Source organism: Hemitrygon akajei, chromosome 23 (assembly GCF_048418815.1).
Source record: "Hemitrygon akajei chromosome 23, sHemAka1.3, whole genome shotgun sequence".
Classification (NCBI taxonomy): domain Eukaryota; kingdom Metazoa; phylum Chordata; class Chondrichthyes; order Myliobatiformes; family Dasyatidae; genus Hemitrygon; species Hemitrygon akajei.
The window spans coordinates 47,975,981-47,999,464 of NC_133146.1; the positions used below are offsets into that span (position 1 = coordinate 47,975,981).

The 23,484-nt window shown below is 40.4% G+C and overlaps 1 protein-coding gene across 5 annotated transcripts in view; it reads right to left on the reverse strand.

The window, feature by feature from the left end:
* The window catches only part of ptprea (protein tyrosine phosphatase receptor type Ea), a 293,967-nt gene that overhangs the window by 53,355 nt on the left and 217,128 nt on the right, over positions 1–23,484 (reverse strand). For 4 of the 5 annotated variants that reach the window (XM_073027577.1, XM_073027574.1, XM_073027576.1 and 1 more), the window contains 3 exons: positions 18,832–18,914; positions 10,945–11,017; positions 2,339–2,412 (listed from right to left, as the gene is read on the reverse strand). In XM_073027577.1, coding sequence (XP_072883678.1) covers positions 2,339–2,412; positions 10,945–11,017; positions 18,832–18,910 — 226 coding nt within the window. In that variant the 5' untranslated portion in view covers positions 18,911–18,914. The remainder of the gene's footprint in view (positions 1–2,338; positions 2,413–10,944; positions 11,018–18,831; positions 18,915–23,484) is intronic. The other variant, XM_073027578.1, reaches the window with a different exon arrangement.

The following is a 23,484-nucleotide window of genomic DNA, read 5'->3' on the forward strand; positions in this document are numbered from 1 at the left end:
CCAGTCTTATTCTTCCACAAGTCTAGTCTGCATAATCTCTCCCCAGACCACAAACCCGCTAATCCAGATCCTAAATTAGTGAACACCTCTACCAGACAGATGTGAATCCTTTCTTGGGGAAGGAGACCAGACCCAAACATATTACTCCAGATGTGTATTAGTGCAGGAAAGTGGCAGCGAGGTTAAAGATCTGCCATAATCTTATTGAACAGCAGAGGAGGCACAAAAGGTGACAGGATCTACTCTTGATTCTTTATTTACTTTATTTAAAGTTTATTGAGATATAGCGTGGAGAAGGCCCTTCCAGCCCTTTGATCTGTGCCGCCCAGCAATCCCCTGATTTAATCCCAGCCTAATCCCACAATGACCATTTAACCTCTGAACTGGTACGTCTTTGGACTGTGGGGGGGGGGGGGGGGGAACTGGAGCACCCAGGGAACATACAAACTCCTTACAGACAGCAGCTGGAATTGAACCTGTGTCGCTGGTACTGAAAACGTTGTGCCAACTGCTACGCTACCATGCCACATTTTGTTATGTTCATATATTCTAATGTTACAGCACCACAGCCTTAAGAACATTTTCAATTGCCTGCTAATTGCTTTATTAGACATGAACAAAAGGTCGACTTCACTGCTATTCTGAACCATCAATGCCTTCAGAAATACTGGTTTCATGCCTCCTGTGCTGTGAAATGCCTTTGCATGGAAATTAGACTTATTTTATGACCATGGAGTTGCAGAGTGTAACTCAATATGTTTTCATTCTTTGACAATTCCTTTGGAATCAATTTTAATTAGAATGTGGTTGTTACAGGTTTAAAAAAGTCCATTTGGAAAAAAAAATCTAATTCCTTGTATCAGAATAAGAGATGGTCTCATTGAAACATAAAATTCTCACAGGTTTGACCAGGAAGATCTAGGGGTGATGTTTCCTTTGTCTGGGGCAGATGGAAACAGAGATCATATTTGTTGCATCTACATGCTTCATGCACAAAAACAACTAAATCGCTCCTTCATTTTGCAGTCTCTCTTCATTTAGATAATGGTCTGCATTTTAATTTTTCCAACCCACGTGTTTGATCTTACACTTCCTTACATTAGGTTCCAATCAGATTCCCTGATGATGTTCAAGAGGGAAGTGGATAAATATATGGTGGAGTAAATTCTGCAAAGCTTTGGACAAAGGGCCATTTGGTGGAGTTAGTGATGTGCTCTAGTTGAAGTGATGGGTTGAAGGGCACCCTTCTGTACTGTAATGTTTCTATGATCCATTTCAATGGCTTAGGTGCAGGACTCATCCATGGTATGAAGTTCTCTTTTCTCAAATGTCATCTACACTAAATATTAATTAGTGATTTATTTTCACAGGGAAATCGGCAGTTGGGTGCTATTCTCAGACGGATGTTCCCCTTGCATAATTCATGCCATGTTTGGGTACTTCATGTACAATAAGACCATAAGATATAGGGGCAGAATTAGACCTTCAGCCCACCGAGACTGCTCTGCCATTCCATCATGGCTGATTTATTATCTCTTTTAACCCCATTCTCCTGCCTTCTCCCCGTCACCTTTAACACCCTTACAATCAGGAATCTATTAACCTGCACTATGAATATACTCAATGACTTTAAATATACCCAATGAAATGGGTCATTGAAGATGACGTTATATGCCTCAAGAACTGTAGGAACAAGATCACATCCTGTGTGCGATTTCACACTCAAAAATTTGTGTCCTGGTGCCTGCTCTGTAGACAACCTTCTATAAAATAATCTTTTAAAGTTGGGTAATTTTTTTGAAACAGGATGTATTTTACCAAGAATAATCATTTTGTATACCGAAACATTAGCCACTCTTTTGTCTGGTTTACTTGATTAATTAGTATCAGGAAATGCAACAAGCATTAAGTACAATTGCAGGCCATTCCTTTGTGGTTTTGAAACACGAGGGTTATGCTGTGCATAACTTGCATCAGCCATCATCAGCAACTCAGTTTTATATCTCAACATACCTCACTACATATTTTAAACTCAGCTTTGAAATATAGCTGAAACGCAAAACTCAAAAGTATAAACTGAAGCAAATTTAATAAAACAAAAGTGGAAATACACACATACTCATCTGGTATATCTGTCCATCTCAATTTAAAGAAATGGTTACAGGTTGGATGGGAGCTTGTTTCATCAGGTTGAAAGGACAGATACTCAATTTCAGAGAATGTCCTTTTCCTAAAATTTTGAACTAACATTTTCCTTCAATTTGATTGCTGATAAAGAAAAAGCTATATGTTTCCTGTTTATATTTCATACTTGCAGCACAAAAACAACGCAAATTACCTTGTTCTTCTAAAATACCATTTGGAATCTTCTTCTCGCCTCCAATGATGATGTCTTTTCTTTTTCTTTTTAATCTTAAGGAAAACATAAACCATAAACATCTATGCAGAAATTTCCAATTTCATTAAAAACATTTGCTTTAAAGTGAGATTAATATGATTTTCTTTTTAAGTTCACACACTTAATTTGGTTACATTTAACCATTTTTACTGTGGTGGTTGGATATAAAATAAAACGCAACCACGAGGCGATTTTCAACCATAGAATTCAAACAGATTCATCTCTCAGAAAGTTAGTAGATAGAAATAGCACAATATTTTTACAAGTTGTTGATGTCTGGAAAAAGAGCAACAAAATAAATCCAGTTATTCAACAAAACATGCCCGAGAAAGAAAGCTAGAAATCTGTCTGTTAGGCCCAAGCAAGGTTCAACCTGCAGAAAAGGAAATGAGTAACTGGGTTGAGTTAGGAAGCAAGTCTACACAAGCAGCTTAGCACTAGTTGTGTTAGCACTCGTTACCCTTTTGAAAGAAGCAGGAACTTTTCACAATTCTGATATGTCACGTTCAAGTTATCTCTGTCTTCTGTACCGTAAAAGCCCGTTTCCTCCAGACAGGCTCAATGCACCCTCTTGGGACCTTATCAACAGCATCAGTGTTTGAATTGGTGGGTTGGGCGTTGTATCTTTATATTTCCTATTCGGTGGAAACAGAAGCTGTATTGCTCCACCTTTTGGCGAATGGAGATTTTAAATCTAGCTTTGCTGTACCTCTGACTAGTCATGAAGGATGCGTGCACTCCTTTTGTTCCTTGCGTTTCTTTTGTTGGTCCAAAGCCAGAAAAATAAACAAAAAAAAGTAGCTGGGGTATCTCTGGCATTGAACACTTACTGGAAAAATTATGTAAGCATTTGTTCTCACATTCCATATGTACAAACAATTTGGGCATTGTGCCATGAAAAGTTATGTCAGTTTTCTAATCTGAGTGCAGTTTGTTAATTGGCTTTACATTTATATGAGAGAAGTATTACTAATGCAGATGTAACTTTGTATATGTTCATTTAGATAGTGTGAGAGAGCATGGGTAGTAAGGAGAAAATTAGTGCTTAGGTGAAACATGACTGTCCGGGTTTTACAATCTGTTAAATAATAACACTGAGCAATTCTGATGTTCAACTAAATTGCCAAAAAAATCCAGTGACTTTATCATTTCAGATTAATTTAATTCTGATTTGGCGGTTGGGTAACTCCAAAGCCCACAGACTGTGATGACATCAAGTCAAGCTAGCAGCCAATCAGCTTGAAGAATTCTCACAGCCAGCAATATCAGGAAATATGAAAATGAGGACCTTAAAATAGCACTGTGGTATTAGTCTGTGTCACAACCTACCAAAGCAGTTTCAGGGAGATGTATGTCCTGTCAACCTATTACCATTTCTTGTAGTTGTCAGTACCTACCCTGGCAGTTTGACCTTGATAACTAACTCCAGAGGAGTCTTAGGATGATACAGCAGTATACTTCCAGCTGTAGAGCAGTAAAGTCACTTAACAAATAATTCTTGCAATAATTGGATGGGTATTGTGAGGGATTTATTCCAGAGGTTCTGGTAGTCTTTTACTGCAAGCTCACACTCACACTCCCATATAAGATGAATATGTTTTTACTTAAAGAGTAAAATCTGACCTCATACTTGGACCATATTTCAACTTTGCAGTCCCTCAGAGTCAAGGATGACTTCTTCTAGGTTTTGTGGATTTTGTATGGTAAGTAAGGCCAATGTTGGAACCTCAGACCCTTCCACAGATGTGATAGGAACAACTGAAGAGGCAGGAGGTGGTGCAGTTGTTCATTCCTTCTGTCACATAGAATGCTGTGCTCCTAATGTATGGCCTTGATACTCCCTTTGCCATCCCAAATGCCACTTCTCCACTAGGAGTAGTCAATGGCCAGAGATCCTCAGAAGCCAAATGGATGGATTTTATTTCTTTAAACCGGATTTGAGCATCTCTTTCAATCCTTTCCTCTGTTTACTTGCTAATCTCTTCCATGACAAAGCTTTCAATAGAGTGCTTGTATTCCCTGTCTAGCTTTGGGCATATGAATGCGACCCAAATGACAATGCATAAGCCTTAATGCTGTGGAGGACACTGACATGGTTCATTTGTCCTTCTGTCCTTTTATGAATATAGATGATTTTGTGGATCCTTGGTAATAATTTTTGACTTCATGCCATGTCCCAACAGCAGCCATTTCCCAGCTCTGCTCAAATAAAATTGTAAGGGTTGTCCTTGCTTTTCTAGTGGGTATTTGTAATAGGAAATGAATTTGTGGTTAAAATAGTGTCTTCTGATAAGTGACATGGAGCAGCTAATGCTATGTAAATGAATGGGCTTCATTTCTCCATAATCCATTTAACTACTAATTCACACCAATCCCAACCCTCTGTTCTTTACAGACATAATTTGGTTTTGAGTGCCCCAATGTTTTAAATATATTATTCTCATCTTCCTCTTTATACCTATTCAGTCTTCTCATTCTCTATCTGTAAACAATCAATCCGCAAATCTTCTTCTTAAACCATTCCATCATTTTCTTTTCATTCAAAGGTTTTTTACAATGCACATTTCATTGGCTATGGTGTTAGTTTTCTCTCCTGACAACTCCTCATTCAAATCAGGTTTCACCTTTTCTCTGTGATGCAGTTGTACATGCTGTAGGGTTTCACTGCTGTGTAACATGCTGTAAGGTAGTGGTCACCAACCTGTTGATCTTTGAGACTTTCCCAGTAGATCCCGAAAAAAAAGAAAAATAAATATACAAATACTGTTGAAAGATTGTTTCCGGGTTGCGGGCTTTTAGTTCCGTTCTTTCTGCCCAGTGCGCATGCGTGTACCTCCCCCGCCACACACTACACAGTGTACTTCAGTGGTCCCCAATAAAACAATATGATTTGGCGATATGAAACAATATGAGTCAGCTGCACCTTTCCTCATTCCCTGTCACGCTCACTGTTGAACTTGAACACACACAAAGTCATCAGTCGCCTAAACGCAGTGATACCCCAGTGCCAGGGATCATTGGTTGGCCTCAGGTAACCGGCTGGCAAGAAGTTCCGTTGGTACTGGCCTGGTGCGTGGCCCCCCGCCCCCGTCGGCCGGTCCACAAGAATATTGTCAATATTAAACCTGTCCGTGGTGCAAAAAAGGGTGGTGGCCCCTGGTGTACATATATTCTTTCTACTTCTGGGCTGCAGGGTTTTACTTCCAGTCTTTTCTGCCCAGTGCGCATGCGTGTGACTAACCGGTTTAGTAGGTCGATCTTGCTTTTCACTACAGCCGAGGTAGGAGATCTTGGGCTTAAAAAGGTTGGTGACCATTACTGTAAGGTTTCACTGATAGTGTAATGGTTTCTCTGTAGCAACAATGCTTGGGTTATAACTAGAGATAACAGAGTTTGGAATGCTGTTATTCTTTCTTGTGAGCTGGAAGAGAGATTTCCGCGGTCTTTTGCCGGGGAGAGATGAGGAGAGAAGACGCGAACGGAGAGAGCTGGTAGACCGCTGGACAGGGTGGACTTGGAGCGAGGGTCAATGGTGGATGATTTTCTTATCAGTGAGCCCCAACATTGCACAATAGACTGTTTAGTAAGATTAAGCCCTCTTTTTTCCTTTTTTTCATTTCTTTACTAACCATATAGACAAAGTAAGAATTATAAAGCACAATCGTTTAATCACATATTGTGTACTGTTTGTTATTTCGGGGTACTGATTTGTAACGGGGGACACATCGCACAATATCTACCCAAACAAGATTCCTTAAATTTGGCTGTGCGGGGGCTATCACCCCCTATATTAAGCTGCTAGCCAAAGCAAGAGTTCCAACTGGAAAAGACACCTTCCAGCTTCAACATCTTCTCTACCATGCTCCTCTTCCAACCTGCAGGAACCAGGGAGTCCCTGAAGTTGAATGACTCAGCGGTCAACTTTCCCCCCTTTTCCAATAGTTTCTCCCCCATGTGTCTCACAGGGGCACTAGACATTACCATCACCGGGAACAAATGCGCCAACGGTACCCCCCGCCTGCCATCCTCCATTCCTGTACAGCTGAGGGCTTCTGCAATTTGGGCCTCACCAGTACCCCAGCAGGAAATCCTGACTCTCCCTCGTGGTCTTCCGGAGTGTCCGCTAAGAAGGCTTCGCCCTCAGGCACTCTGGGAAATTTGGGGGTCCCCATCACTCTTGCTACTTCCCTGAGCTGTACCACCGTTGGCTTCGACTGGGTGAACCACACAGCCCCTCGCTTAAATTCAGTATCTGGCCCAATGCTGCCACGCATTTCCTCAAAAGCAGCTTGAAACACTGGGTACACGAACAACGTCCCCAAAATGCACTCACCCGCCTTCTCCTTGCAGGCCCCCATGAGCCTCCTCACAAGAGGGGTGTTGGTCCCCACCAGAATTGAAACACTGCCCTTCTCAATGGGGTCCGGACAAAGCAGCACCAATGTATCAAGGACCTCAGACACTCCCACATCGGCCTCCGAGAACTCCAACTTCACTGACAAATAACCATTGTATGGATAATCACCAGCACTAAGCCCCCAGATCTCCAGTGCCCTGAATAGTGTCAATGGTAAATGCTTCAGATACCGGTTATAAAACAAACGGTACAACAGCGTGACTTGTGACCGGGTGTCAAGTATGGCTTTAGCATAGATAACCTCTATTCATAGCGACACACTGGAGCATGGACCCACTAAGCCTTCAGAAATTGGGCCTTTCACCTTCAGGAGTTTCTTGGTACATTGCTGGGAACATGTTCCCTCAGAAACACCAGGCCATTCCCTCATTGGGTCTCCTCTAGGTTTTCCCAATGACTCTCCCTGCTGAGGTACCCGGGGGCTCACTCTCCTTCTGGCGTGACACCTGTTGCCAGCAGCCCTCCGCACTGTTCGTCCCTTTGGGGAATCCACACCCGCCCCCGATCAGCTCCATCACATGGGGGGAGTCACACCCGCTGATAACAGCTGACATACCTCCATTCTCAACTCTGCCACAATCTCCTCTACCGCTCCCTGGGTTAGGACTTTTTATCCAAATTAAATGTGCGTAGATGCTATTGTTGCTGGTCTAGCTCTTACCCAATCTCTATTATCTTCTCTGGACCACTAGATTCTGGATCAACATGCTATTTCACTGCAAGGGTTTGCACTCATGATTAATACAATAAACATGAGAAATTAATGCACATAGATCTATAAACCAAACTTCCAGTAATAATGCGTAACATGAATTCCTGGAATCTAAAAAGAATTTTTTTTCTCTCTCTGGCGTAGTATTTTGTAACGAGGAAGTTTTAATTAAAGATCTGCTAGTTAAGTTGCCTTAGGGAACAGTGAACATAATATGATACAATTTTACATTAAAATCAGAAACGATTCAGTTCAATCTTAAACCTGAATAAAGCCAGCTAGGAAGGCAGGAGGCATGAGTTGACTCTGGTAGATTGGAAAACTGCATTAGAAGACATGACAGTCAACAAGCAATGGTTAATACTTAAAGTATAGTTTATAAGTCACATATTTTGCTTTAGAGCAAGTAAAAGATGAAATGGTCCAGTCACTGCAACAAGCAAACCTGAAGACAGTATTAGATCAAAGGAAAAATTAATTCAAATTTTGTTCAAAATAAGCAACATATCTAATGATTAGGAATATATCAGAATACAGCAGAGAACAGGTCATTGATAATGGAAAGGGAAACTAGAATACAGGAGTATTCTGGTGAGAAATATAACAACAGATAATATTGTACGTTTTCGCAAATAAAACGAAGTGAGGTGTTTTATGTTTAATTAAATCCGTAACACATTTTATTGAACTCCAAAGCCTTATCAGAAAAGTGTGCTAAAAATCCTTACATAACCATGCCATCGTGTCAGACCAGCTTCTTAAAGCGAAACCACAATTCAATGTGGTTGTGAATAATATACATTTCTCCCAATTATGTTACCCTACAGTAAGAACTTTTCTAGAAATCCAAGGAAAAGAGTGCCTAAAGTTAATGTGGATCCTATATAGAAAAACATCCTGGAAATGACAGAGAAATTAAGCAAGTACTCTTTGTCAGACCTCATGGAAAACATAGAACACTTCCAGCAACCATTGGAGAAGAACAATTCTTCAGTAGCTGAAAAAAATTATTTAAGAAAGGATGTGCTGACATTGGAGAGGGTTCAGAGAAGATTCACTAGAATGATTCTGGGAATGAGAGGGTTAACATATGAGGAACGTTTGACTGCTCTTGGACTGTACTCCTTGAAGTTTAGAAGAATGAGGGGGGACCTCATAGAAACATTTCGAATGTTGAAAACATGGACAGAGTGGATGTGGCAAAGTTGTTTCCCATGGTGGGGGAGTCTAGTACGAGAGGACATGACTTGAGGATTGAAGGGTACCCATTCAGAACAGAGATGTGAAAACATTTTTTCAGCCGAGGGTGGTGAATCTATGGAATTTGTTGCCACGGGCAGCAGTGGAGGCCAAGTCATTGGGTGTATTTAAGGTAGAGATTGACAAATATCTGAGTAGTCAGGGCATCAAAGGTTATGGTGAGAAGGCGGGGGAATGGGACTAAAGGGGAGATTGGATCAGCTCACGATGAAATGGCAGAGCAGACTCGATGGGCTGAATGGCCGAATTCTGCTCCTTGTCTTATGGTCTAAATAACATTAGTTTTTTTTTGTCAATGCGTACTAGTGAAATTAATGAGATGAAATGGAAATAAACTCCAAGACTTGATGACCTATGTCCCAAGGTTTTGAAGGTGGCAGCACTGGAGAAAGTAGATGACCTTGATGTCACCTTACAAAATTCTATAGATTCTAGAACAGTTCCCACAGATGGGAAGACAGCAATCATAACCCTACCATACTGGAAAAAGGAAGAGAAAATAGGTAATAGGGTATCTTTAAGGAAGCAATAACAATGCACTTAGAGAACATGGGTAAGAATTGGCAAAGACTACATGGAAATACAATAGGGAAATCATGTTTAGCTAATCTGTCGAACCTGTTAAGGGTTGTAAAGAGTAGAGTATGTAAGACTGAAACAATAGATGTAGTAGGGATTAAGTGAAATATATCTAATTAGTAGATGATACAAAACTGGCTGGTAGTTTGGGTTGTGAAGAATATTCAGAGAGGCTTTGTTGAAAAATTGTAAATGGGCTAGGAAATAATTACCAGAAAAGCTGATAAACAAAATAGAAGCATTTTACTGTATATTTCCTTCAATGAGAGTTTTAGAGGTGTTGGTGTTCAGAGGGCCAGGAGAACTTATGATGCAGATACAGTACCAATCAAAAAGGTGAATAGTAGACTAGGCTTTACTTATTGCAGAATGGTTTAAGTAGAACAGTAGAGATGCCTTTCTCTGACTATACAGGTCCCTGGTGAGACTACATCTGGAATATAGTGAAGTGGTATCCCTACACAAGAACAGATATATTTGCATTTGTAGCTCTGCAGTAAAGATTTGCTAGATTGAACGTGTAAATTCTGATTTTATTAAAGAACGCTCCCTTGAGTTTAGAAGAAGGAGAGGAGCCCTCACTGCAGTACATTAAATTCTTACAGAACTTGACGAGAATGATGTTCTCCTTGGGTGTAGTGTCTAGAACCAGGTGCCTTATTCTCAAAACCTGGGACAGCAATAAGAGGGAGTTTCTTTGTTAAGGCAATGGTAAATATTTGGAATTCTCTACCTGAGAGGCCTGTGGAGGCTCAGCTTCTGAATCTATTCAATGAAGAAATAAATGGACTTTAGCTATTATAGAAATCATTAGATATGGGGTTACTGCAAGAAAAGTGTGTTGAGGTAAAAGATCAATTATGGTCTTATTGATGCTGGATAAGGCTTGGGGGCCTAATGGCCTAGTTCCATTTGAACACTGGACATTCTTACTTTCTTATTGCATGGTAACATGGTATTGATTTTTTTAAAATCTGCTAATTTGTTTTGTTGAATGTCTTTTTATATCTCCCCCTTTTTGGCCTAGAACAAACTAGAAGAGAGTCAAACCTCCGTATTATTCTCAACCTCTAAAGGCTTCAGAAACACTGGTCTTACATCCCCCAAGTCCAAGATGACCTTGTGTGGAATTGAAGCCTTTTGTGTTTTGACCATGACACCTCCGGGAGTAACTCAAAGTGATTTACTTCTTTAGTAATTCCTTTGCACTCGGTTTTAATTAAAATGTTCACCCATTTAGATAAAGTAAAACATTCTGGGTATGTTTAGATACAATAAAATCCACTGTATCAGCAAGAGTGTGAATAGCAGATGATGTATAGGAAGTACTAAGCTCCCTTGTCAGTACTGCAGGATTATTAAAAATGATTGGCAATAGACGAGAATAATGCCCTCACCATATACTTCATAAATCTTGAAAACAACTCATTAACACTTTACAATGGGGAGCTTAGTATGAGCTAGTCGTGTAATATGCAGTAACATTTAGATTGCATAAAAAATCTTAGCCCAGAAAATGAAAAATACTTTCCATAGAGAAATCATAAAAATTATAATATGAAAAATCCAGAACCTTACCGCAAATAAAGAATAGCTGCGATTAAAATCACCACCAGTAGTGGCACGATTACATATACCGCAATGTATGGATCTAAAGAGAAAAAGTCATTTTGAAAACAAGTTTAGATGCATTAAAACCAGGATTTTTTAGTAAATATGCAACATGATATATATCTCAGGTTTAGTGGTTAGAAGTCAAGAGTGATAGCTAATCTTTTCCCAATTGTTCCTCCCCAGAAGACATATACAGCGGCTGGGCTTAGGAAACTTCAGATCAGATAGTCATGTTCTTCCTCTTTTATTGAGATTTTTAGCAGTGATATTCAATCACATGTTCAGATCCAAGACACAAGGAGAGTCACACAAAGGCTGCTCCTCTGTGATCTCTGCAGAGTGGAGATCATCAAAGAAAATAATTCAGGAGTGAATTGGAGGTGGGAAAGGATGGGATGAAAATGGAGTACAAAGAAAGGATGGACAACATTATGGGATGGGGGAAGAGAGGAGGAGCACTCATGAGGGGAGGTTGATTGGATTGTTGGAAGGAAATGTAATAAAAAATAGAAGCTGAAGCACACGGATTGGGTTGGCGTTCGAGGAAATTAGCAAGATGGGCAGGGGATTGGCATGCCCAAGGATAATGGCAGATGGCTGCAAGAGTGGGTTGAAGGTAAATGCAGGTGGGAGCATTCAGTTGGAAAAGACACTAAAATTGAGCCTGCCGGAAAAAAATATGGGCATCTCAAATATCCCCAGTGATGGTCCAACTAAAGCCGGGTGACCAATAAATTGAGCTGTCACATTCACCGTTTTAAGGACATCTTTAGTGTGCCATACATACATTTCAAACAATTTTGCACAAGCAATGTCAGAAAAAGTATTGCTTGCTATTGTAAGTCACTGCATATGTCTGGCAGCCTGAAACAAGCTTTGACCTGTGTGAAATGGAATTTATAAAATTTTAAACCACAAAGAACAAAAAATATTGAGCCACGCTTTAGAATTTCTAGGCACAGAATTTCTAGAATTTGAAGGACTATTTACCACTTCTTTAATACATAGACCATAACTCCTTGATCTACATGGTTTATATTTTACAGGACATTTTTGGAAAGCAATTTTGGAACTAAGCTTTTACATTCTGTTATGCAATAAGTTTATCATACACTGATGCAAATAAAAAAGAGAAAATTCCTTCATTTCTTCCATGATTAATGCACAACTATTATTGCCATTCACAAAGAATTAAATCTCACAATTACTACTGATTAATCTAAACCCCAACACTACACCATTCTACTGTCTTGATCTACTTGATCTGAATTTCAACATAGAGAAATGTAAATAAACTTCCAGGAAGTTGCAAAAACAATTCTCAGAGGGTGAAGTCTAGTTTGTATGCAAGACTACATTGAAACATGTTGTAGCACGTTACAATTTGTTCACTAAACGAAATCCTGTGATACATAATCCAGAGGTTAATGTTTCATGGACACACCAAATTAATTGTAGGATATTGTTTAGAAATGTAACTGGTTCAAGATGGGAATCAGTGAAACTCAGAGCTCCACATTTTAAAAATTCTATTGAATTGTAACATTAGCACAATTAATGCTTGCTGTTATAACTGGGTAATGCTGGTGGTAATCTCAAATCTCAGTCAAACCCTGCTCCACCATAGTTGTTGCGACGATCTTCAATGCAATCAAAGCAGTATCAGAGACCTGGTATTGCCATGCTCTTTGGGGATGACATCATAGGAGGATTTTCAGCCTATCAAACCTATAGCCACTCTCAGAGCACGCCCATTCAGCCATGTACTTCCTTATAACCAGCTATAGTTATAGAGTCATAGAGACATACAGCATGGAACGTCCCTTCCACACAACTCATCCACGCTAATTAAAGTCTCACTTACCTGGGTTTGGCCATTTCCCTCTACTTGCTTCTCTATTTGCCTATCCAACCTCCATCCCACGCCCATCATTTTTTCTACCACCCACCAACACCTTATAGCTGCAATTTATACCTGCCAATTAACCGCACAACATGCATTTCCTTGTGATGTAGAGAGATCAGATACCAGATTAAAATCTCATCTGAACTGGGGAAATCAATGGCAAGGAACTTCATAAATCTTCCTGGACAAACTTCTTTTGAGTTAGACTGTTCATATCCACTGTTATTTTCATAAAACAGCATTATATTAAAAGATGACTCCATGTATACTTGACCAATTTAAGCATAACAATAAAAACAGTACTGATGTGATCTGAAATCCTACTTGAGCACCATTTCCTCACCACTAAGCATAAAGTCTGAGCTATGATTTCCCCACTATGAAAGAACCCATGTGGAGCCAGATTATTTGCAGAGTTGGATCTCTGTACATTAATTATTTAAGTCCTTTTTTAAAGCACCTTTTATCGACCAATTGCCTCTTTCTAGCAACTGCCTGTTTCATAACATGTTTACCGATTGAATGAACTTTGTACAGTGTTCTTTAATAGTGCAGGACCATTTCAGAGTGTTTTAGTGAGCAACATTGCTGAGGTAAACAGTCCACATTGCCACCACAAAATAATGAAGCAGCATGCCGGGACATGCTGGATCAAGATTCACAGATTACAGTTGTAGGGCAGCAAATTCCAGGCACAACTTTCAATTTCCAGCCTCCCTTGTGAAAGACCCAGAGGCAACGTCTGTTGTTTTATCATTGTTGCTATACACAATGAGCTGAATTGTGCTGCCTGTGGCTGATGGTTCCGAAGGGACACGCCAGCATTCAGGGCTCACTGTAAGGTGCTGGTGCATCTGTCACTCTACTCCACATGGACCTCCCATAGAATCTGACAGCCCATTCATTCGACTGGACATTTCCAACCTGGAGGTTAGGAGGAAAGGTTGTTTTTATAAACATTATTTCTTAATATATTAATTTATTTTGGGAAAGAAACACTTTAAATAATCAAAAATGAAGTTGTGTTAATTGTTTCTGAATATTATATTTGAAAACTCTTTTAAAGCTTTGTTAACTTTGATGGGAGAAGTCAGATCTCCTCCACTCTTACCCCTTTGGATGTTTGTGCGTGATTTCCAGGGGAAGTGGCACAGTAATATGTCACCTGTGGCCTGTTTGCCATTGAATTGTTTGCCAGACTGTTAGACACCTCCAAGCTGCATGGCTCTGTCTACTGAGCCTTCTACATCAATGTCAGGTAAGTGAGAGCAGACAGGGACCATGGGTGATGTGTCTGAACAAAGTGCCAAGTTCAGCATGAAATAGCTAAAGCAAAATATCAAACATTAGCATCCACCAAAAGAAAAACTGGTCATCACACTGAATGGATTTGTATTTCTTGCAGGCAGGAAGACCTGATATAGTTTTGATAATCAAGGGTATGCATTATTTTCTGGGTTTTTTTGTCTGTATTGCCTTCCACAAGAACAACGTACACACAGTGGTCCTTTGTGGCTAACAGACTACAGGACAACTTGGTACTATAACTATTTGACCCAAGCAGCAAGAATAGAAAGGTGGCATTCTCACAGCACAACTTCAACAGCATTTTTTTTCAAATGGGAAATTCAAATTAAAGAAAATGGTTCAAATATTTCAATTTAATGTCAAAGAATGTATACAGCATACAACCTGAAATTCTTAATCTTCGCAGAGACATTCACGAAATAAGAAACCCCAAAGAATGAATGATAGTTGCTCAGAACCCCAAAGATCCCTCCCCCCCCACACACACTGGCAGCAGCAGAAGCATCAACCCTCCCCCAACTTGTACCAGCCGAAGCACCGCCCCCCCCACCCACCATGCAAGCCCCAAAAGAGAGGTTGATCTAGAACCCATCAAAAACTTAGACCATTACCCAAAATTCTTTCTTATTTGGGTGGGGGGGGGGGGAAATGTTTGTTGTAATGTTCTGGAAATAGTAGTAAATAAACCCAGCGTTGAACTTAGAAATGAACAAAACTAATTTGCTAAGATATAAAATGCTTCTTCTAATTTTTGAACTAGAAATAGTAGTGTTTCCTTTTTAAATAATAAGTTAATTCTCAAATTTGTTTCAAAAAATTATTAAAAATAGTAGTGCAGATGAAATGCAAGAATATGCCAAGGAAACAGATACATTGATTGCTGCAGGTTGTAATGCAAATGTATCAACTTTCATTGTGGGAACACATGAATAAAAAAGTATGACAGCGTTTAGCATATGAAGTTCCGTTTGACAGCACTGAAAACCTGGGGAATCCCATTTGGTTTGCACTTACAATGTGTGAATGCACTGACTTTCTAATCCTCAGCCTACCACGTGTAATTCTCAGCAAGTGATTGGTATAAACCTAGCTCGCACATATAATGAAATGCTCTTCAAGCCCCATTCCTGGCTTAGCTGGCTGTCAAAACTCCCGAAACCTATGAATATTCCTGATATGCAGAAATGTCCAAAATTGTCGAAAAGTTAAATTAAGTCATTTAAGATATTAAAATAATTTAATATTTTAAAATATTTCACTTGAACCTCTCAAAAGAAAAAGAATTAAAAACATTCATCAACCCAATTTATTAATAATAGTAACCCCGATCTCTATCCATTGATATCAAGAGTTCCAGTTAATGGATCAGTTAAATCTGCAGTTTCAGCGGGCTGTATTTCCAACGTATTTATTTGAAACTACATGGAAAACACTCTTCAGCTGGCTATAGTCCAATGAGGAGATATAACCCCCATCACTTGTCATGAAAATAAGAAAGATTGTGCTCCATGGGAATTATAAATTCACTAACAACTGAGGTGATGAAAAAACGTTATGAGCTTCTTATGGAGCTAGTGACATCACCAGATAAAAGCAGCTCACTGTCATTTTATGTGAATGCTGTCGATACAATCCAAGTCTAAAAAAAGTAGAATTATGGAGCTCTGAGGGAGCCTAGATATTGAGTCTCGAACTCCAAACAAGGAGATGGTTCAGCGAGGACATATCATACAGGAAACTGAGGGACATATCTGCCAGCACTGTAAAGCCTCATAGATAGGTGACTGATAACAGGGTAGAGACTGCAAAGCCCTGGACTGGCATTACTGATATCAGTGAGGCAGATGAATGGTGTGGGTAACTGCTCAATAGCATGAAGGTGGGGAGTTACCGATATTTCGGAAGCTTGGAGTTTAGGATCTAATGGCAAAAGGAAGAGGAGGAAGAAATAATGAACATTGTAGCCAAATTGGGGAGTAGGGGAGTTAGGTTAAATGAAGTTAAAAGGGATGAGGGTTTAAATTAATGGACATGAAGAGGAATAAGGGTGGATGGAAGGCCAGAGCCTGATGTTAGAGATAAAGCCACAAAGATGTTGTAATCAGTGATCAAGATGGTAACTGTCTTTATTCTCCATATATCACATTGTAGTTAGGCTTAGTGCAATCTGAATTTGCACTAACAGTCTCTAGGCGCAGCAACACTGACAAGATGATCACAGACAGACAGACATACTTTATTGATCCCGAGGGAAATTGTGTTTCACTGATTGCCCTTTGTTCTTTGATTGTCTATACATGCCCAAACATCAAGCTGGTGTTGGGACACTCCTTGTTAATGGTGTGTTAAGAGAACAAATTAGCCATCAGTTTCTTTCTTGACCAAATGATTATCTGCTTTAACAGACACAAAATACAAGATGGATGAAGGGTCTCAGCCTGAATCGTCGACTCTTTATTCCTCTCCATTGATGCTGCCTGACCTTCTGAATTTCTCCAGCACTTTGTGTGTATTATTCTGAATTTCCAACATCTACAGAACCTCTTGTGTTTATGGTTTTCAATTCAGATTGCATTGAACCTAACAACAACCCTAACATTTGGAGAATAAGGACAGTTACCATCTTGACCTTCTGGTAAGATGGTGGAGCATACTAACGCAGCGGCCGCTCAGGGCCAACCAATGGTGCTTTTTCTTTGTAAATTTTTTTTAACGATCCAAAGACAATTCTACTCCATCGGGTACTGCAGGCCTACTCCATCAGTGATCGGAGTAACTGGACCAGTGTCAGCGGCGGAACTGGTCAAGTTGTCGAAGGGGCCAGCAGTGATGTTGGAGAGAGGGCCAGCTGAGATGTCGAAGGAGCTGGTCGGGATTTCGGAGGAGCCAGTAAGGATATTGGAGGAGCCTGTTGGGATGTTGGAGGAGCTGGTTTGGGTATGGAGGAACTAACCTGGCTGCAGACCCCTACTCGGAAGCTTCGGAGTTAGTGTATAGGCGTGGGCGACTGTCTTGGACATTTCACTTGTGATCGCAAGACTGTTGGACAGAGGTAACGTAAGTTGAAGCAGGCCTGTTACCCTTGTCTGGTGGAGGGACAGACAACATGGCAGCTACATAGCCTTGGTTGTAGTGAGGACCAGGCCTCAAGCCTTGGGCTTGCTTGCAGCTGCAGACCACGTGGGAGACATAGAAGCATTTACAGCATGGTGTTCGAGCTTGGCTAGGGCCCAGCTTCCCCTGTCGGTGCTGCCCTACCACGTTTGAGCAGTGGACTGACAGGCTGACAGTGCCATCAATTGCCAGACTTCGTCGCTCTGGGTCTCGGACTATAAATGCCTTTTATTCGACTGACTATGCTTCTTTGCTCACTATTTTGGTTACGTTACATTCTACTTTTGAATGTTTGTTTGCTATTTTGAATGTTTTTCAAACTTGGCCCAGAGAAATGCTATCTCATTCAGCTGTATCTATGTATGGCTTGAATGATTAAACTTGATTTGATTTGACTTTTGATTTGATTGATCACTGATCCCAACAGCTTTGGGCTTCAATCACCAGGACCTTCTGAATTTCCTGTCAAATTGTGGAAGTATGAAGTAGCTGTACTGACACTGAAGAAATCTGGAATACAAGTTTGCTCGAAAGGCCATTCTGCGGTGATTGCCTCTGAAATATTTTTCATCATTTATAAAGTTTGATTCATTCTGCAGAGCTGCGGATTAAAATATTGCTTACGATGCATTTTTATTGAATTTACATGCAGAATACAGTTTCACCATGAGAGGGCATAGCACAGATTTGAATACTGAGGCATCACATTTCACATGACCATTCACCAGCTAACAATATACGATGATCAGGGCTGGTAACATTAAAGTGTCACAGTGAATGAGAGCAGCTCATGGTTTCTGTTAGGGGCCTCATGCAGTTCTCAGCTCCCAGTCCTTACATAATAGAAGATGGATATTCAACTCATTAAATGAGGAGAAATGAGTTAAATTACATTTAGTATAAAAACATATATATTAAATACTGTAAATCACTTTGAAATTTCTGGTATGTGTCCTTGAGCCTTGGTTTCCACTTTACCAGGATTGATTGGCGAGGCTGTGGATTCATTTTAGAGGACTTTGAGGTTCATGTTGCATGTGCTCCTGGATTCTGGTTACTGCTCTTTTGCTATTTTTGAGCAGTTTGATTGGGGTGATCGAGGTGGACGGGGCTGAACTGAATTAAACTGAATTCTGCTGGATTCCACGTTGATGTTTGATATTCTATGTGTTGTTCGTTGGCTTTTTGCCATTTGTGCAACTTGTGTTTATTCGCGCGCGTTAGGTGTTTGAAGTTTTCTTGAATGGGTTTCATTGCGCTTCTTATTTTGTGGCTGTCTGCAGGAGGAAAATCTCCAAGTTGTGTTCTGTATACACACTTTGATAATCAATGTACTTTGAATCTTTGAATAATTCTCAAAATAACACCAACAATAACTTTGGCTGTCACTATAATCCCATTATGTTTCCTAATGAAGACTGTGTCCCTATTGAAGTTTTGTAATGTACAGAAGTTTCTAAATGAACACATCTTAATTATCCCTTCATGGTACAAATCCTAACAAATATCTGAACCGTACTTACCATTAGAATTAGGTGATTTTGTTGAGGTTGTGGGTGTTGGCAACGATGAACTCAAGTTTGAAGATATGTTACTCATCATGGCACTGCAGGTATAAGAGAAAAAGAGAGGTAGAACGTCACGGGACCTTGTCTTAAAAGTACACTCCTTAACTCAGACATAATGTTGTTAATTTCAAATATTACCCCAGCGACTGCTGATTAAGCCTCTCAAAGTCCAACCCTATGTCCCAATTATGAGAGGTTGTTATGGGTAAAGCTGGCCAACAGGGCTCTGGTGAAGCTGTATTGGCCAATCCTCTGTACAGTGGATACCATGGATTACAGAAACATTGATCAACTCCAACCACACCATTGACTTTGGATGATGGAGATGGGAAGTCATTGATAGCCTATGCACCACTGGGAGCTAAAGGCCCAAGAAGAAGACGAAGAAGAAGAAGAAGACAGCAGCTGATTAAATTATGCAGAACCCACCTAATCCACAATACATTTTCAGGCCACATCAACAAATATACCTTTACAATCCCTCACCTGATATACAAACGTTTGTAATTAAATCCTTAACTGCTGCCTGGTTAAAGCTTATTTTTCTTTGCTGTGATGAAAGGAGGTTGAAGTTATTAAGCTCATTAAGGTACAGAATTAGGCTTTGCCATCTGCAGAGCACACACGAGAACTCCCTTACTATTTTTGCTACATTCCCCTCCCTCTGTGGAAATCATTCTTGGAAAGTTGTATGAATCTTTCTTCAAGTAAACAAGGAACCTTATATTACAGGAGGCCATTCAAGCCGTGGTGTCAGCTCCAAATCATTGACAGACCTTTTCATCACTTTCTTAACCATAAGACACAGGAGGAGAATTAGGCCATTCAGCCCATCAAGTCTGTTCCACATTCAATCATGGCAGATTTATTATCCTCTCAACCCCATTCTCCTGCTTTCTCACTGTAACCTTTGATACCCTTACTAATCAGAACCTATCAACCTCTGTTTTAAATATATCCAATGACTTGGCCTCCAGAGCCACTGTGGCTATGAATTCCATAGATTCACCATTCTGTGGCTGAAGAAATTTTTCCTCATCTTTGTTCTAAAACGATTTCCCTCAAGTCTGAGGCTGTGCCCTCTGATCTTAGACTCACCCACTGTAGGAAACATCCTGTCAACATCCACTCTAGCTTGGCCTTTCAATATTCAATGGGTTTCAATGAGATCTCCCCTCATTCTTCTGAACTCTGGTGAGTTCAGGCCCAGAGCCATTAAACACTCCTCATACATTAACGCTTCCATTCCATGAATCATTCTTGTGAATTTCCTCTGGACCCTCGCCAGTGCCAACACATTCTGTCATAGATAAAGGGCCCAAAACTGTTCACAGTACTCCAAGTGTAGTCTGACCAATGCCTTATAAAGCCTTCTTGTTTCACTGCATTCTGGTCATAGACTTCCCCACTAGAAAAAACACCTTCTGCGCACCCACTCATTCTGGAGTTTTCAATATTTGATAGGTTCCAATGCGATTCCCCTCATTCTTCTAAACTCCAGCTAGTACAGGCCCAGAGCCATTAAATATCCTCATACATTAACTCTTTCTTTCTGGGAATTACACTTCTGAACGTCCTCTGGAGCCTTGCAAATTAATCCCTCAGTTACCATTAGAAAATTCTCAGTGGAATCTGCTTCCACTGTTCAGTTCTTGTCGCCCAGATCTTTATAGCTCTTCCAATGTTTAAGTTCTTCTGGAAATTATCTTAAATTTATGGCTTCTATGGATCCATTTATGAGAGAAAGCACTTTACAAAATAATGGTTAGAATGTATTGTTAAATTCGTACTCAGTGGTACTCAGTACTCAGTACTCAGCCAATCTTGGAGTTCTGTGTGGTCCCCAAACCATAAGAAAGATGTGATTAAGCTAGAAAGGATGCAGACAAGGTTCACAAGGATGTTATCTGTTGTGGAGTATTTGTACTATCAGGAGAAATTAGAGAGGCTACGTCTGTTTTCTCTGGAGCAAAGGAGACTGAGAGGTGACATGAGGGGCTTAAAACTATGTGGGGCACAGATAATCTAGAGAGCCAGTGTGTGCTGCACATGGTGGGAAATGCTATCACAGGAAAGCAGCATCCATCATCAGAGATCCCAGGTCATGCTCTCTTCATCAGGTAGAAGGTACAGGTACCACCTGACTCGTACCACCAGGTTCAAGCACAGTTACTACCCCTCAACTATCAAGCTCTTCAACAAAATGGGATAACTACAAATCACTTGCTCCATCATTGAAATATTCCTACAACCAACTTTAAGGGCTCTACATCTCATTATCTCATATTCTTGATATTTATTGCCATTTATTTATATTTGTCTTTGCACAGTTTGTTGTCTGCTACACTCAGGTTAATCTTTCATTGATCCTGTTATAGTTACTATCTTATAGATTTGCCGAGAATGCCCACAAGAAAATAAAAAGTACATATATGGTGACATATGTGCACGTTGATAATCAAATTTACTTCGAACTTTGAACTTTAGCTGAAGTAGAGGTTTATGGTGAGAGGGAGGATGTTGAGAGGGGATTTGAGGGCAAATTTTTCACAGAAAGAGCAGCTGGTACCTGGAACAGTTGCCAGAGGAGGAGGCAGAGGTGATAACAGTGACAACATTTAAGAGGCATTGGGACAGGGCATAGAGGGATATGTCTGCACCTTTTTACATGGCTGGTCACACATCACTACAGCCAGGCTGGATAACTGACTTACATGCCAAGACTGCTGTATAACCCACTCAGTTTCCTCTGGTTCTGCAAGATGAATTTTGGAATGTCAGTCATGCTGGATAATTGTGGAAATCTGGCTCATTCAACAGCAATGCCTACAGTGGTTTCACTAACAGCTGGAATGAGCTACAGGCAGTGACAACATGCTGGCGTTCACCTTTTCTAACAGCAGTGGCCAGCACGAAGCCTAAGCATCTGATTCAACCGATGAGCTCCTTTTAATCTGGCATGTGAAATCTCTGCCAATTCCATCTCTCTCTACACGCTTGTGCATTAAGTTAATTTCAACCTTGGCTCAGTTTCAGCCTTGAACATTTTTTGACCTTGAGCAAGAAATGGGTGATTTCTGATCAATGGATTTAGGACAGTCAAGGACCATTCTTTTTTGAGTGAAATGGCTTGGCTGTTAGCAAATGCTGAGTGATGAGGAATTTAAGTAGATGCCTCTAAATAATAAAGACTCCAGAATTTACTGTCGCACAAAAACAAACCCAAACCACCTTTGTTGCTTATGATGGGGTTTAATAGTACAGCAATTTTGTGTGTGTTGTTGCATAAATTAACTAGTCATTCAGCGCCTTCAGCTAATAATCTGAGTGGCCACAGGTTCAGAATCAGATTTATTATCACTGACATATGATGTGAAATTCAGAATCAGAATCAGGTTTATCATCACCGGCATGTGACGTGAAATTTGTTAACTTAGCAGCAGCAGTTCAATGCAATACACAATCTAGCAGAGAGAGAGAAAATAATAATAGTAAATAAAATAAAACATAATAAATCAATTATGTATATTGAATAGATTTTTTAAAATGTGCAAAGAACAGGAATACTGTATGCAGCAATACAGTGCAAAGACATAAAAATCTATAAACCACTGGAGTACATGAACAGCACATGAAAGGGAACAATGAGGTAGTGTTCATGGGTTCATGGACCATTCAGAAATTTGACGGCAGAGAGGAAGTTCCTAAATCACTGAGTGTAGGTCTTCAGGTTCCCGTACCTCCTCCCTGATGTTCCTGACTTAAAGAGGGCACGCCCCCAGATGGTGAGGGTCCTTAATGATGGATGCCGCCCTCTTGAGGCATCACACCTTGAAGAAGTCCGAGATGGTAGGGGAGGCTATTCCCATGTTAGAGCTGGCTGAGTTTATATCCCTCTGCAGCCTCCTGTCATCCTGTGCAATGCAGGCTCCATGCCAGGCAGAGACAAAGTAGATTAAATTAATTAAGTATGGATTTTAAAAATGCTAATTGGATCTTTAATAATGACCATGATATTATCGGATTTCTGGATTTTTGATGCTCCTCAGGAAATCTGCCAATCATACAAAAGTCTTAGGCACATTAATATAGCTAGGGCGTCTAAGACTTTTGCATGGTACTGTATCTGTCACTGTGGAGTGGAGAGCGAATTAGAAAATAAAGCGGGAGCAAAAGGATATTGCTAATGGTGAGGGTGGAGCACCACAGGAAGAGTTTGGGACGTGGCAGAGAACGAATGCTGGGGAGGGGAGGGGGCTGGGGATGGCATGGGTGCAGGCTCCTCCAACCATGAGACACTAGGCAAGGTCATTTGATGCCAAACAATTGGTTTTTTGATCATTACAGAATGTCCCCTTGGGGCTTCTTGCTCCCTCCTCCTTTCCCCTCCCCTTTTCCCAACCACGATTCCCCTCTCTCTGCCCCCTTCCCACTCAGAGAGACCCATATCAGAATCAGGTTTACCATCATTCACATTTATCTCAGCATTTGACTGGGAGGACTACAGTACTGTGCAAAAATCTTAGACACTCTAGCTATATATGTGTGTGTGTGCCAGAGACAGTACTGAAGACCTCCCAATCAAATTTGGTGATAAATGTGAATGAT